At 42.7% G+C, this 15,606-nt stretch overlaps 2 protein-coding genes across 7 annotated transcripts in view; one reads left to right on the top strand and one right to left on the bottom strand.

Annotated features, from left to right (window-relative positions):
* LOC135112808 (sphingomyelin phosphodiesterase-like) overlaps window positions 1-15,606 on the bottom strand; it is a 126,675-nt gene that overhangs the window by 13,298 nt on the left and 97,771 nt on the right. For 3 of the 4 annotated variants that reach the window (XM_064027634.1, XM_064027633.1, XM_064027635.1), the window contains exons 10-11: window positions 12,663-12,736; window positions 12,402-12,481 (exon numbers count right to left, since the gene is read on the bottom strand). In XM_064027634.1, coding sequence (XP_063883704.1) covers window positions 12,402-12,481; window positions 12,663-12,736 — 154 coding nt within the window. Of the gene's footprint in view, window positions 1-10,734; window positions 10,757-12,401; window positions 12,482-12,662; window positions 12,737-15,606 lie in introns of those variants that run through there. The other variant, XM_064027636.1, reaches the window with a different exon arrangement.
* LOC135112810 (uncharacterized) overlaps window positions 1-15,606 on the top strand; it is a 59,405-nt gene that overhangs the window by 37,237 nt on the left and 6,562 nt on the right. The window contains exon 1 of one of the 3 annotated variants that reach the window (XM_064027639.1): window positions 12,748-13,571. The exons of the other annotated variants lie outside the window; for them this stretch is intronic. The gene's annotated coding sequence lies outside the window, so the exon portion shown is untranslated. Of the gene's footprint in view, window positions 1-12,747; window positions 13,572-15,606 lie in introns of those variants that run through there. 3 annotated transcript variants of the gene reach the window in all.

Below are 15,606 nucleotides of genomic sequence, written 5' to 3'. Positions count from 1 at the left end.
CCTTTATTCTCTCTTTCTTCTTGTTTTCTACTCTATCAGTATCAGCTCTCTCTCTCTCTCTCTCTCTCTCTCTCTCTCTCTCTCTCTCTCTCTCTCTCTCTCTCTCTCTCTCTCTCTCTCTCTCTCTCTCTCTTTCTCTGGATCTATCTGCCTATCTATCTGCCACAAAGGGGGACTTCAATGCAGGGTCTTCCACCAGATGTCTCATGGGTCATTGTGCTATTGGGTTGAAAAAGTTCTTGATTATCTTGACTCTCCTACATCATGCAGGAAGCACTTCATCAAATGAAGAGCACACACAATTGATGTAATCAATAAAATTCATAGCAAAAGTGTTAGAGATAACCATAGTTCTTGTATTTTCCAGTAAACTAAGGCAGATTATTCAATGTCTTGCAATACTGCAAATTTTTTTATTATATAAAAATGTCCCAAAATAAGTCTCCTCTGATGCTAAAAATGTTAAACATAAGTTGGTCTTAGAGATGTACTCAATTTTAATACATCAGTACATCTTTTTGAAGAAAATGTTGAAAACAACTTTGTCAACTTTGGGAACCGAGGAACGAGAGGAGGCGAAAGTGTGGTGCATCCCATCAAGGTAGTGACCTCCAGTGCCAGAGAAGACCACAGGGTGGAAAAGAGGGAATACAAACACTCTGAAGTGCCACGTGTGTGGTATAGTCTTCCCTCCCTCCTCTTATTTAATGCGACGTCTCTGGCCAACAAGATGGACGAGTTGATTGTGACAGTGAGATCTACTTGTGCGGACATTGTGGCGGTTACTGAGGCGTGGCAGATTGTTCCTGAGGTGTGCACGATGCAGGACTACCAGCTGTACCATCACCTCAGGTCAGGACGCAGGGGGGGGGTGGGAGTGGCCGTTTTCTGCCGCTCTGCCCTCAGCCCCTCACACCTCCCTGTCGATATTCCTGCCGGTGTGGAGGCCCTGTGGATGAGAGTTATGCCCCCCTCCCATCCCAGCAACACGGCCTCCATCATCGTGTGCGTCATGTACCACCCCCCTACGAGCTGCCACAGCACAGTTACTAACCGCTCACATCATCAACAATGCTGATGCCCTGAGGGTGAGGTATCCTGCTACCAAGCTGGTCATCTGTGGGGACTTTAACAGATTAGATATCAACAATATCCTACACCAGCTACACCTCACCCAGGTCGTGGACTTCCCCACCCACCAGCAAGCCATCCTCGACCTTATACTGACAGACCTGGGCCAGCAGTACTCGCCCCCCAAGCCGCTGCCTCCCATGGGACGGAGCACCAACCTCTCCATACTGTGGACACCCACACCCACCACCTCGACCCCCCGGTCAGCTGTCACCAGGACCCACCGCCCCATGCCTGACTCAGCCATGAGAGAGTTTGGGCAGTGGGTGACACAACACCCATGGACCGAGGTGCTGGATGTGGAGGACGTCCACTTAAAATGGCAAAATTACGTCGCCACCACCACAGAAGCCTTCCACCGCTACTTCCCAGCCAAGAGCGTCACAACACACCCGTCTGATGCCCCCTGGATGACGCCCCGCATTAAAAGACTCATGCATCAGCGGACCTGGGCGTTCCACTCCTGCCCGGTCCTATACAGGAAACTAAGAAACAGAGTAATCAGGGAGATTAAGACAGCAAAGGCAAGCTATTACCTAGACAAGATACACCACCTCAAGCTGACCAACAACAGACAGTGGTACGCTAAGATCAAAGCTTTGTGTGGCCTACAAAAGCACACTTCATCTCTTCCTTGCACCTCACACCTTCCTGCTAATCTCGCGGCTCAGGAGATGAACGATCACTTTGCTGCTATCTGTCAAACCTTTCCTCCCCTCCACACCACTCCGCTTCCTGCCTATCTTCCCGCTCCCTCCCCTCCCCCCAGTGTCCAGGCGGTGGATGTTTTTAACCCGCGCGCTGCTGGCCACTTTTATCCTAAACCAACCCGTGCTGCCAGCCAATTTTGCATATTTTTGTTTATGCTTTCAAAAAATCCCAAACCATGTAAAAATAATGAAAACACGAGAAAAAGTTGTCTTAGAAAGTAAAAAAACAAAAAAAAGTTGTCTGATGTTGGTGTGCATATGGAATCTCTTCCTCACTATCAGTGCTTTCACTCAGCTGTACATAGTCTTTGTCATGTACAGAATCATCATCAGACATGTCTGATAACATTTCATCACTACTAGAAGAAAGTAAAGCAGAGATAATCTCGTCATCACACAACCCACGGCGGTGCGCCATGACTGCTTCCTCCGGTGGTTGTACAAGCTCTCACGAGTCTGACGCGATTGCCGCGCCGCGAGCCGCCTGGGGGCCACTCAAGGAGCATACCAACAAACTAACACATTCAGTGTGTAGGGTGGAGCTTGGAGTATACTTAGTGTGTTTTTTATAAAGTTATTTAGACAAATAAACATACTAGAATTTTTTTAAGATTGCCGCCTTGAATATATGGCGGTGGCACTGAGCGCGGGTAAGCTAGATGCCGTAAATTTACGGCGGTGGCACTGCGCGGGTTAAGAGAATACTCAAATTCAAACCAAGATCCACCACACCCACTGACCTTCCTATAAAAATTTACAAGGAATTTGCTGTAGAGCTAGCAACACTGCTATGCTCCATAATAAACACCTCACTCTCCCAACACTCTTGCCCCGCGGACTGGAAGACATCTTACGTCACCCACATCCCCAAAACTTCTAGTCCACAGTCACTCAATGACCTCAGGCCAGTCTCTATCACCCCCATCCCTAGCCTTATTTGTGAAGATTTTGTATATGACTGGGCCTACACCAAAATTTGTAATACCGTGGATATCAGACAATTTGGAAATATTAAAGCCACCTCCACCTCCCATTACCTGACCAGCTTCCTTGAATTCATCCACAGCCACCTGGACAAGTGAAACACCTCTCTAGCTGTTGCTTTTGTGGACTTCAAAAAAGCCTTTGATCTTGTTGATCACACTGTTATCATCAGCAAGGCAGTAAGTCTGGGTCTCCCTCCTAACATGATAGCGTGGCTAGCCGACTTCTCACAGGGAGGCGTCAGGCCGTTTGCTATCAGGGCTCTGTCTCTAATTTCCAACACCCGACATGTGGGGTCCCCCAGGGGACCAAGATGGGTCCTCTATGCTTCCTCCTCCTCATTAACGATGCCCTCATTGACACCCCCCATCGCTGGAAGTATGTGGACGACTGCACCGTGGGCATCCCAGTTTCCACCAAGAACCCGGACTACTCGCCACTGCAAGCAATTCTGGAGTGACTGCAGACGTGGACGGAGGAGACCAGGATGACCATCAACCACAGCAAAACTGTGGTGATGCATTTCTGTACCTCCTCTGTACCAGTGCCCCCTCCCCAGCTCACAGTGGGCCCTCACCCCCTCCAGGTGGTCCAATGTGCCAAGCTTCTCGGAATCACGGTGGACGACCAGCTGACCTGGAAGCAGCATGTCGCCAGCACCGTAAGATCAGCTACCTACAGGCTGTACATGCTGCGCAGACTCAGATCGCTGGGGACACCGACAGATAAGTTAAGGGGGGTGTACCTCACCTTCATCCTTCCCTAACTCATGTACGCCTCCCCAGCGTGGTCCTCCTGCCTCACACACACTCAACAGCTACAGCTAGAGAGTGTGCAGAAAAGGGCATGCAGGGTCATCCTTGGCCCTGCATACACCACCTACAAAGAAGCTCTGACCACCCTGAGTCTGTCCAGACTATCCACCAGGCACCGAGAGGCTCTGGAGAAGTTTAGAAGGGGACTACTGCATCATCCACATCTCAGAAACATGCTGCCGCCTGATGCGCCTCGCCCGGTCCGTGCCACCAGACACCACAACAAGATAACACCCCTAAAGGCGCCGCGCACGGACCGGTACAGACTCAGTGCGATTCCCACCATGGTGCGAGCCATCAATCAATAGTATTTCCCTCCTAGATTAGACTTACCTTTAGGATTAATGTTAAGTTTTTCCCCACCCCCTATGTACATTTTCAGTTTGTTAACTGCCTAAATAATAAACTGTTTATTATTATTATTATTATTATTATTATTATTATTATTATTACACACACACACACACACACACACACACACACATGCCATGTGTTTCACTCACACTCTGGTCCCAATAATAGCCTACAGTGCAAAGGCTAAAAACCATGTGAGGTCTGGGAAAGAGACACATTAAAAGGAACTCTGAGTCTCAAACAGCCACAACAGCAGCAGCAGCACCTTCACTGAAGGAGATGTAACACTGGCCACTGCATAACCTATCAGGGTAACTGTGATAGAACTATATTAATAAGTAAGTTGTATATGATGAACTGCATCATCAAGAAGAGGCACAGTGGTTCAAGATGCTAATGGCAAGATTATCACCACCTGCATTAAATACAGTGGCACAGGGCAGTCTATAGAATCCCAGCAGTCCTCAAGTAGGTTCCTCATGTGGTCCCTCAGTGCCTATGGCATCGAAGAACATCAGCCTCCCCTCCCCTCAGTGCTCCATCCTGACATTACATACAAAAACTTCCACAAGTGGAAACAGTGCTAGGACAATTACACCACAAAAGTGATCTGCCCATCCAGCTACATATGTGCCTGAGACAGAATACTGAAGCACACACTGCTGGTGCCTCCACTCTCAGGCTTTTGTGAATGAGATATCTGACAAGCTGCATGAGCATACCAAGGGACAGAGTAATGAAGCATTATGCAGGCAAACAATCTCCAGCTGTAAACAAATGCAAGAGTGGAAGGAGAATCATTTATGGACTTCTTTATATAGCTCAAAAGTGCAGCAGAGACTGATATATGCAGGGGCTACATTCAAGAAAATGAGAAGAATTGGCTTAAGAATAGAATCCTTATGGGCATGCATGATGAGGAGTTGACCCAAAAGATAACTGCCATAGGTGCTTCCTTCACCCTACAGAATGTTGTGAATGTGCAGATCCTTCAAAGCTGCCAGATCCTCAATCATGGTACTGTAATCCTGATAGGTAGTACATGTAATATTGCAGTACAAGATGGACAAAAAGTCTGCCTCCAAGAGGACTTCTGTTTCCTTCCCATCTACATCTATGCACCCATGCAGTAGCTGTGGTAGACAGCACAGACCTCAAGAATGCCCTGATGGGAAGACTATCTGCCAAAGCTGTAGCCATAAGGGTCATTGGGCACTTATGCAGAAGTGCCCAGCTACCCATGCTGTATATGCTGCCTGCAACTGATACAGCACAACAGCAAGTTCTGCAGGGTCCAGATGTACAGATTCAAAACAGGGTCCAGCTAGCTTTGAAAGTATTAAGCACATGAAGAAACATCAGTCTACCCTCAACATGGTACATACTTGGTGGCCACCAGAGGGTCTCAGCAACCAATGGTTGAGATGGCATGAGAGACATACTTGGAGGATGGACTCTGCAGTGTGCCCACAGGAAATACTATCATGTACGTTACATCTCGCTGTCACTCATGGGGATGCGTCAGGTATTCTTGATGCCATACCCAACACAGGAGCCAACACCATTGTTATTGGCATACAACACCTCAGACATTTGGGCCTCTCACTTCACAACTTAGAGCCAACACTCGAGGTCATGTATTACAACAATGATAGAACCATGGGCTCTTTTCAAGCCAAGCTTTAAGTACAACAGCTTGACGCAGAGCTGGACTGACATCAAGTTCTCTTTTCCACACCCTGCTGTCCTGGAAACACTGCAAGGGACTTGGTATTATACCAAAGGACTTCCCAAAGCAGATGTAAGTTGCCAGGTATGATGTCAATAGAGTGGATGAGGACAGGAGCAGCACAATGAGCAAGCCAAATCAACACCCTACATCACCAACAGCAGCAACACTTTCCTCTTCACCACAACCCTTTCAGTCAACCAATACTTCCTGAACGAATACAGCAATGTACTGGTGAAGGACTTCAGGACTGCACTGTTATAATGGACGACCTGCCTATGTGTATCCACCTGCAGAAAAATGCACATCCCTTCACCATCAACATCCCATGGCTGATTCCACTAGCATGTCAAGAAAAGATCTAATCTGAGCTGGACTCATTGTGGCGCTGGGCATCATCATTTTTATGGGTGATGAACCATCTCCTTGGTGCCACCCACTGGTTGCAGTCGCCAATGGGTCCACATTACCACTGATCGGTCCAAGCGTAACAGCCAGGTTCACTTTCAGTCTCAATCTGGGGAGAGGATCACAAGTGTCCACAGGTCAGACTGCTCTTCTGTTACCAACCTTAAGTGCCTTGAAACCTCTCTCAATTTTTTCTTCATTAACTTTTGCAACATTTGCAGCCTTAGATCTAATTTTTTAATCTGTGGAATATCACCTCTCCTCTACTAAACCTTATCTTCTTTTCCTCACTGAAATGCACCTGTAGCAACTGACAATAGCCCTCTCTCTGTTCCTTCCTTTCTTTATCCCCATTTTTTATCCAAAGCTGGATATTGCTTCTATGTGCACAACAATCTAACTTGCTCTCATGCCCACACTCTTGAATCTTCTGAATTTTCTAACATCTGGCTTTGAATTCAATGTCAAACTAAATTAATCTATGCTGTATACTTCTCACCTAACTCTTTACTGTAAAAAAAATGGTCTATTTAACTTACAAAGCAGAACACATCTTGACTCTTCCATTCATGGAGATCTCTATTCTTGGAGACTTCATTGTTCACCACCAGCTTTGGCTTTCCTCTTCCTTCACTGACCAACTTGGTGAATTAGCCTTTAAATTTGCTATCCTTTACAACCTTGGGCAGTTAGTGAAGCACACTACTTGTATTCCTGACCATCTTGGTCAGGAATACACCCAACATTCTTGACCTTTTCCCAACCTCTAATCCTGCTAATCTTTCTGTCTTCTCTGTTGGGCTTCTCCAATCACAACCTCATACCTTTATCTTGTTTTATTACTTCAATCCCTCCTCAGGATCCCAAAAGTGAAGGTGCTTCTGGCAATTTGCCTCTGCTAATTGGGAGGACCTGAGGAGGTATTACTCTGATTTCCCTTGGAATGGCTACTGCTTCCATGTCAGAGACCCATCTCTGTGTGCTGAGCACACAACAGAGGTGTACATTCCTCACTCTTTCTCTCACCCTAAACTTTCCAAACCTTAGTTTAATTCTGCCTCTTTGTGCTATACATGATAGAGAGGTGGCCCACAAACAGTACTTGAGCCTTCTACCACCTGAATTTTAGGTGCTTTATTTTTCTAACCTAAAGTTTGAGGGATTAGAGTGGTCACTCTTTTTAGGAACAGGCTGAATGCAGGCAAACTTTCAGCAAGGAAAGATAGATGTTGATCGACAGAGTTAGAAGAGTTTCACTAGGCAAGGAGCAAGCATGGAGGCACAGTTTCTGAGAACAGGAGGGACTCCATCAGGTCCATAAGCCTTCTGAGGGTTAAGGCCAGTGAGGACATGGAAAACATAACTGTGAAGGATTTTAATGGGTAGCATGAAGTAGTTGAAGGGTGGAAGAGAGGGAGGAACAAGCCCTGAATCATCCACGGTTGAGTTTTAGCAAAAGTTTGAGTGAAAAGTTTGGCTATAAAGATAGATGAGATGGCAGTGGTGCCATCAGGTTGCAATAAAGGAGGGAAGATGAAAAAAACAGTTATTAGAAATATCTTTTGGTGAGGTGCCAGAAGTCATGAGCGGAGTTATATCCAGAAAGATTTTGACACTTTCTATTAATGACGGAGTTTTTAGCTAGTTGGAGAACAGACTTGGCATGATTCCAGGCACAAATATAAAGTGTATGAGATTCTGTTGATGAAGGACTCAAGTACCTTTTGTGGGCCACTTCTCTATTATCATGTATTGCACAAGAACAGGCTGTGTTAAACCAAGGTTTGGAATGTTCAGGGCAAGGAAAAGAGTGAGTAATGTATGCCTCGATGCAAGACACTACCACCTCTGTTATGTCCTTAGCACACCATGACAGGTCTCTAACATGGAAGGAATAATCATTCCAAGAAAAATCGGAATAATACCTCTTCAGGTTCCCCCAATTGCCAGCAGCAAAGCAACAGAGGCACCTCAGCCTTGAGGGATCCTGAGGAACTGGAACGATAAGACAAGATACAGATATGAGGTTGTGATTGAAGAAGCCTAACATAGAAGATAGAGTGACAGCATAAGCAAAAGGATTAGAAGTTGGGAAAAGGTCAAGAGTGTTGGGCATATCTTCAAGATGGTCAGGAATATGAGTAGGGTGTGAAACTTCTTGCTCTAGGTCATGGAGGATAACAAAGTTAAAGTTTAGTTCACCAGAATGGTCAGTAAGAGAAGGAAAGCCAAAGCTGGTGATGAACACTGGTCTCCAAGAATAAAGATCTACATAAAAAGGAAGAGAATCAGGATGTGCTCCACATTGGAAGCTGAATAAACAAATAGATTTTTATAGAGGAATTAGGCAAGAGGTATCCAACACAGATAAATATGGAGTAAGTGACTGCAATTGTAGCCAATGTTAGAAAATTCATAAGATTAAAGTTAGGCCCCAGCTCACATAGACACAACATCCAGCTGGACTGAAAATGAGGATAGCAAAAAGATGGAACTGAAAAAGGGTTATTGTCAGTTGCCTCAGACACTTGGGTGAATTTTGGTGAGGAAAAGATGAGATTTAGTATAGGAAAGGTGGTGTTTCACAGATGGGAAACGAAGTCTAAGGCTGCAAATGCTACAGAAGTCTATGTAGAAAAAGCTGAGAGGGATGTCTGCAGCATGAATCTGAAGGCTTGATTATACTTAACAGTGAATGATGCCTTATGTGGTTGATGGCAGCTCTAGCTCACATAGGAGGACAGACCACTGACCACATTCATCATACCATAAGGATGTTTCTGCTACTGCCATGGCCCCATTGGATTTGCAGTCACAGGAGATGCCTTCCATCTTCAACTACATCTTCATGCACTACAGGGCATGAGCAACTACATGTAGATTGTGGATGACATCATCCGGTACAATGAAGACTATTTCATGTACCTGTGCCATTTCAGTGATGTCCTGCCAGGGAGGGATAGTCACATTTGCTACAAGCCAATAATAGTTAGAGTACTGCAACATATCCTACCCATAGATTCATATTTTCTTCACTAAACAAGTATCCAGCACATTTCCTACACAAGATCCTTCCACAAATTAAGCAGTTTTTAGAGTACTGACATATTTCCTAAAAGAATGCAGCATATCCCCTACATGCAAAAATTGTTTGTCACATTCCCTACACTGTGTAGGAGTCCCATTATTGGGATGCCTCTGTACTTGGCACTTATGCTTCATTATATTCCTTACAATCCTGACCAGTCAACAAATATTTACCTTGTTATATGTCCTTTTTGTGCAGTATTATGGAGCAACCAAAACAGAGATGAGTGTCATTCACATTCAGACATTATTATGCTCTACTGACACACTTCCTCCTGTGCAGCTTGCATAACTACCCTTGTCAGCAGCAAATAACAACAACCCTGGAGCATGTCCCACTTGTACTGTCATTCGTGACAGACTTGAATCTTTCATTTTATTGAGAAATAAAGAGTGCTAGTTTAATTTACTTAATGTTCTTTACAGATGCACCATACTGTCACAGCTCTTACACATAGGTGGTCATATTTCCTACACAAAAATAAGTGTCAAGCATATCTCCTACACCTACTGTGTGTAGAAGATATGCTGTATCTCTATAGGAAATGTCACTGCTCTAGAATCTGCTAAATTTGTAGATGTGCTGTGTAGGAAATGCACAGTATACATGGTGCAGGAAATATGGCACATCCCCTTCCTGCCAGGTGTAAGGCTTACAGCATCACTCTAAACAGTGAGAGGTTCACTGTAGTGGCACCAGAAGTATCCTTCTTTGACTACCACTTGTTGAATTAGGGCACTGCAGCAGATCCAGTAAAAGTGAAAGTGATAACAGATTTCCCAACTCCTGCTAACCTCACTGTCCTCAAATCCTTCATGAGTTTTGTGAAATCAGTTGGTGGACTTCTAATATCTCAACTGCTGCTACACCAATCTTTGTTGCCTTCAACTCCACCCTTCTTACCATCTTGCAGAAAGATGCATCACAGTTGTACAGCAGTAGCAATCCCCCTCTGCAGAACCATGGTGGAGGTAAGTTCTGGCTCATACATTGTGGCTCAGATTTCCACTTCAACACAAAGACATGCTACAATGTGATCAAACTGGAGATGTTGGCTGTGGCAAGGGTCATACTGCAATGGTCACCTCATTCTGTAAGGTGATCTCTGCAGCCCTTCATTGCTGAATTCTAGCTCACTTACATAACAGCCAATGCAGACCCATGGCTACCAAGCAACATGTGAGGCAAACTGTATATTGGCCTGTTATCAACAGGAACATTGTGAATGTGATCCCTGCATATAAGTCATGTCAAGAGATGCTACTCTTTATTTATTTACTTCCAGAAAAGATAGACTGATGTCTCCAAGGCATATTTCTAAAAAACAAACAATACAAGTATACTGTAAGGATGAACTTACTCCAGTTTGTAGTCCAATTTGGCCTCAGCAAACTTGATAAATTAACTGAGATTTTTTCTAGTCAGAGAAATTTCTCTGGCTCTTCTCCTTCCTCCTCACTTTCCTACTCTTTCATCTCCAAAGCAGCAGGATTTGTTACACTTGAAATGATCTGCTGGTCAGTCTGCTCCTCAATCACTGGTGGATTTTTGTTCACAAAGATAGAGTGGAAAAACAAACATGGCAAAGTAAACACAATAGACTCATTCACATATTCTTATCATTTTACCCTATGCTTGTTACAATTTAGATTGCTAATATAGGTACATGATCTTTTATTTGGAACTCTTGGGATCTGACACTTTCCAAATTCCAGAATTTTTCAAATTTTGGAACATATCTTCCTCATTACACAGTGTTTACATTTGCCTGACTTATTTCCCCCTTAGGAATTTGTATATGTGGTATTCACTAGTTGTACTTGCTTCATCATTAGCTCTCTATAGTGTAATTTAGAAGTTACTCTAAATCACATGCATAACTTAATCCTTATGAACACTGTCTTGCAGACAAAAAAGTGTGTTATTATTCTCTAACAAACACTGAGGCAGCACAGCCTTTTCAACACCACCTATACCAGCACTTATTCCTGTGTACCAAAAAATAGAAGAATATTAAACAACAAATTAAAATAACATTAACAGACATTTACAGGAGAGTAAATAAGAACTGATGTAGCCATCAGCCAAGCACTGCCCCTCACACACACACACACACACACACACACACACACACACATGCAGCCTAGCATGTGTAACCAACCAGCCATATGCTCTCTTGTTCACCTCAAGATAGGATTGGTGAAGTGTTTTATGATTATTCATCATCTTAGGAAGGTCACTGTCTCCATAAATGTCTTTCTTTTGTTTTTTTTTTCAGATCATACACTGTTGAAAGTCTGACACCATACTCATCACGTAAGACCTTCACTGACACACCTTTGTCTAGTCACCATAAGATTTCCACACTTTCTTTATTATGGTTAAAATTAAATGTTTTCTTTTCTTACTCTTTTCACTGCTACTGTAAGAGCTGCTAAATGTACTGCTGCTCCATTGTCTTTTACTTATTGTAAACTTTAGTACAAGTCGTTTAAGGTAAGAATGAATATACTGCACAAAGTGAGTACACCTGATGGTTTCTGGACAGAGTGACTGAATGGCAGTTGGCCACAGCATGGTGTTAGATGGCAGTGTAGGCAGCACACCATCACACAAAGTGGCAAGTAAATGTGAACAAAAAAAATATGTGAAGTAGCAATGGCTGTGCAAGTGTTAAAAAACAGATGAAAATATGCATGGCAATAAATTCTATGGTATCAACACTTTTATTACCAAAACTGACTTCTGGAAGTATTCTGATTTTTAGAATTCTGGATGAAAAATAATGTGCCCATATTCCTTTCCTCACCTCCTTAGTCTAATGCTTTATTCATATATTCCAAGTTTATAGCAAAAATATCCTCATATACACCACTCACACCCTTGTATCCTGCTGTGCTGCAGCTAGTAGTAGAGCCTACATATGACAGCAGACAATCACAGCATATGCTGCCATTTTTAAACTTGCCACCTACCAATATTTTTTTGGAAATAGTGCCAAAAGATCAGATGACTTTTGGAATAGGACTATTTTACAAGGGTGCCAAACACCGGGTTTTCTGAAACGTTGGATGCCAAAAGACAGGACTTTTGGTGTACCAATTCAAATAAATACTTTATATCTCTGGGGATCCAATAGATATTCAAGCTTCCACTGCATACAGAGAGGTGATACTACTCACCTTACAGTATATACTGGAGAGCCTCCCTCCATATTGGCCTCTGTTAGGTTTGTACTGTAGGCAGTAGCATCCAGGATAACCTGCAGACACAGAAGAGGAAAATGCCACTTCCTGATTCAACTCAGTTTCTATGGATGATAGTGAAAGAAGATTATATTACACTTTCTCATCTGAGGATTATCTTCAAGAGAAAAATATCAAAATACAAACAGGGGCAGCATATAATATTTTGAGTGGATGCTGCAGAAATTCCAAACCTACCCAAGTTGCATCTTCATGTCCACCATCCACCTCAAACACCTTGAAAGCTGGATGGTGGGAGGTGCCAGTAGTACCTGAGGAAACAAATATACTTGTACTGCCTTGCATTTAAATGTGTAAGAATAAGCCTCATTCATAATAAAGTACAGTAAGTAAAGGTCCCTTAATCTGAATGGAAAGGGAATATGCCATTTGAATTTAAAGCAATATTTGAATTTATTATAAGGCAGAACCTTGCAGAACATGGAATATACATAATTCATAATTAACCTTTATGAAATTCCACTGTTTTTCATTCAAACTCTAATGACCATATAGTGTACATTGTATATATGACAGAAGGTGACAATTATTGACCATGTCAGGCTGTAGGCTAAGACAGTGGTAAACAAATATGATAGTACAGGAAATATTGTTTGCCTTCCTTAATACAGTACAGTCATACCTCATGATTCAAATGTTTGAATTCCCTATTCAAACAGGGTTGGTGAACAAAATTTGCCCTCCAATTTGAACACAAACACTCATCCAAGCAGTCAGTTCCTCTAGCATTTCTCCTCTCCTCTCCCTTCCCCTCTTCCCCCCTCCCTTCCTCTCCTTTCCCTGCCCCTCTCCCCCATCCCTCCCCCTCTACCTATCCCACCCATCCTCTCTCTCTCTCTCTCTTGTCCCTCCCATTGTTCCTTTCCTCTCCCTTCTTTCTTGTCTGGTTTCAAACCTCCCTCCCTGTCACCTCCCCTCTCCCTCATTTGTCATAGATAAGACTTAAGGGAGTGATACCTCACTCTCTCTCTCCATTCTATGGACAGTACCAAGAGTCACAAAGGCCAAGGCACGGGCCTTCCCTTCAACCATCAAGGGAAAGCCTTCAAGCATGCCTTCAATCCATACCAAGAGTCACAGCAGAAGGTAGGGCTGCATGAGGTCTGTCACTTGCACGTGTTGGTAACAATGTTCTAAGTACTGGTATGAATGTAATCCAGATTTGAACTCCACAAATGACAACAAAAACCACAGAATGTTTTAAACAAAGTTTTGACAGCGGTAAATATATAGAAAATTTGGTTTTATTATAGTTTAAGCCATTACACACTACGTGGTAATAACCTACCTCATTTTGTTCTTCTCACTATTCACATCATTTCTAATGATTACACTACTTGTTGGAAATTAATAATAACGCCACAATAGGCCTGGGAATGCACAGCGCTCTCAACTTTTTCTAAGTCCACAGGTAAACATAAATGGTGTATTGTTGCCTGAACTTCAGTTGTTAGGTTAGGTTAGGTTAGGTTAGGGTAAATTTATAGTTTAAGCCAATGTCCCCAATCTCTACCCACGGCCCACGGCGTTATTATTAATTTCCGACAAGTAGTGTAATCATTAGAAATGATGTGAATAGTGAGAAGAACAAAATGAGGTAGGTTATTACCACGTAATGTGTAATGGCTTAAACTATAATAAAACCCTAACCTAACCTAACCTAACCTAACAACTGAAGTTCAGGCAACAATACACCATTTATGTTTACCTGTGGACTTAGAAAAAGTTGAGAGCGCTGTGCATTCCCAGGCCTATTGTGGCGTTATTATTAATTTCCGACAAGTAGTGTAATCATTAGAAATGATGTGAATAGTGAGAAGAACAAAATGAGGTAGGTTATTACCACATAGTGTGTAATGGCTTAAACTATAATAAAACCACTTTTTATCATCATTTTTCATTACACCTCTTTTAAGATGCTTTCTTAAACAAGATGGAATAAAAACAAACACTACTCATCAATTCCCCTCTTCTACCTGACTGATGTAAAGGAGGGTTTACATGGGGCTGTTTTTTCCACCTGGCTGCTTGCAGCCAGCCAGTGCAGCTGGCAGATATCAGCCAAAAGCATTCACGCAGGCAAGAGCAACCACTGGCTCGATAGCTGCTGCATCAAAACATAAACAATCAAGATGGAGTCCTCCTCTGACGAGCTGGTTACAATTTTGCTGTTCTTGAAGAAAAAGCAAAAGAAAAAATTATTGTGGACTTGTTCTTGGTCTATATAGCCTTGCAGGCTATGGTGCTCATGATGTCTTCTGGTGCAGACATGCTGGGCCACTGACTTCCTCAGTGATGATATAAACAGACCACAATTCTGTGTCTATTTTCCTTTTTTTTTTTCTCTCTCTCATAAATACACTCATACCTCAGTACTACAGACCTCATTTTAATGGGTTTCGGAAGCAGCAGACAAAATCTGGAACAGCCGACTCAATTTGAAAGTCCCACACTGTAAATATTGTTCTATTGTTTTTGCCCTTTTTATATGTTGTGTTTGAATTATTATAATTTTCTATAATCATATAATGTGGAGGGAAAGTAGAAAAGACAGCCAGCGAGTGACCTTGATGCAATGCTCTCTCTCTCTCTCTCTCTCTCTCTCTCTCTCTCTCTCTCTCTCTCTCTCTCTCTCTCTCATATATATATATATATATATATATATATATATATATATATATATATATATATATATATATATATATATATATATATATAGTGGAACTTCAGTTACCAAACGTCTCCCTTTACGAACAACTCGGTTTTCAAACAAAAAAAATTTACTCGTAATTGCTTCGATTGCCATACCATAATTCGGTTTTCAAACAAAGTTTCTTGATTTCAAATACTACAAGACGTAGCAAAAGCTACCATTTATCACTAATTTATAAGTTTCTATAAATATTTTCTTTGTTTTTATATATTTGGAAGAGGGACACAGAGGGTAAGAGAGTACTTCGATCTTTGATATAAATTAAATGCGATCCCGTTGAAGAATCTTGATGTAAACAAACGAATTGATAATACGAGACTAGTGAGAAAGGTGGAATGTTAGGAGTAGCAGGTGGGGGAAGAAGTGTGTTAAGATGGTACCAAAGAGTGGTTTGTAAAGCAGTTGGGC

This window comes from Scylla paramamosain, chromosome 24, assembly GCF_035594125.1.
Source record: "Scylla paramamosain isolate STU-SP2022 chromosome 24, ASM3559412v1, whole genome shotgun sequence".
In the NCBI taxonomy this organism is placed as follows: Eukaryota; Metazoa; Arthropoda; class Malacostraca; order Decapoda; family Portunidae; genus Scylla; species Scylla paramamosain.
The sequence above is the reverse complement of the archived record's forward strand: the minus strand, read 5'-3'. Positions and strand labels throughout refer to the sequence as shown.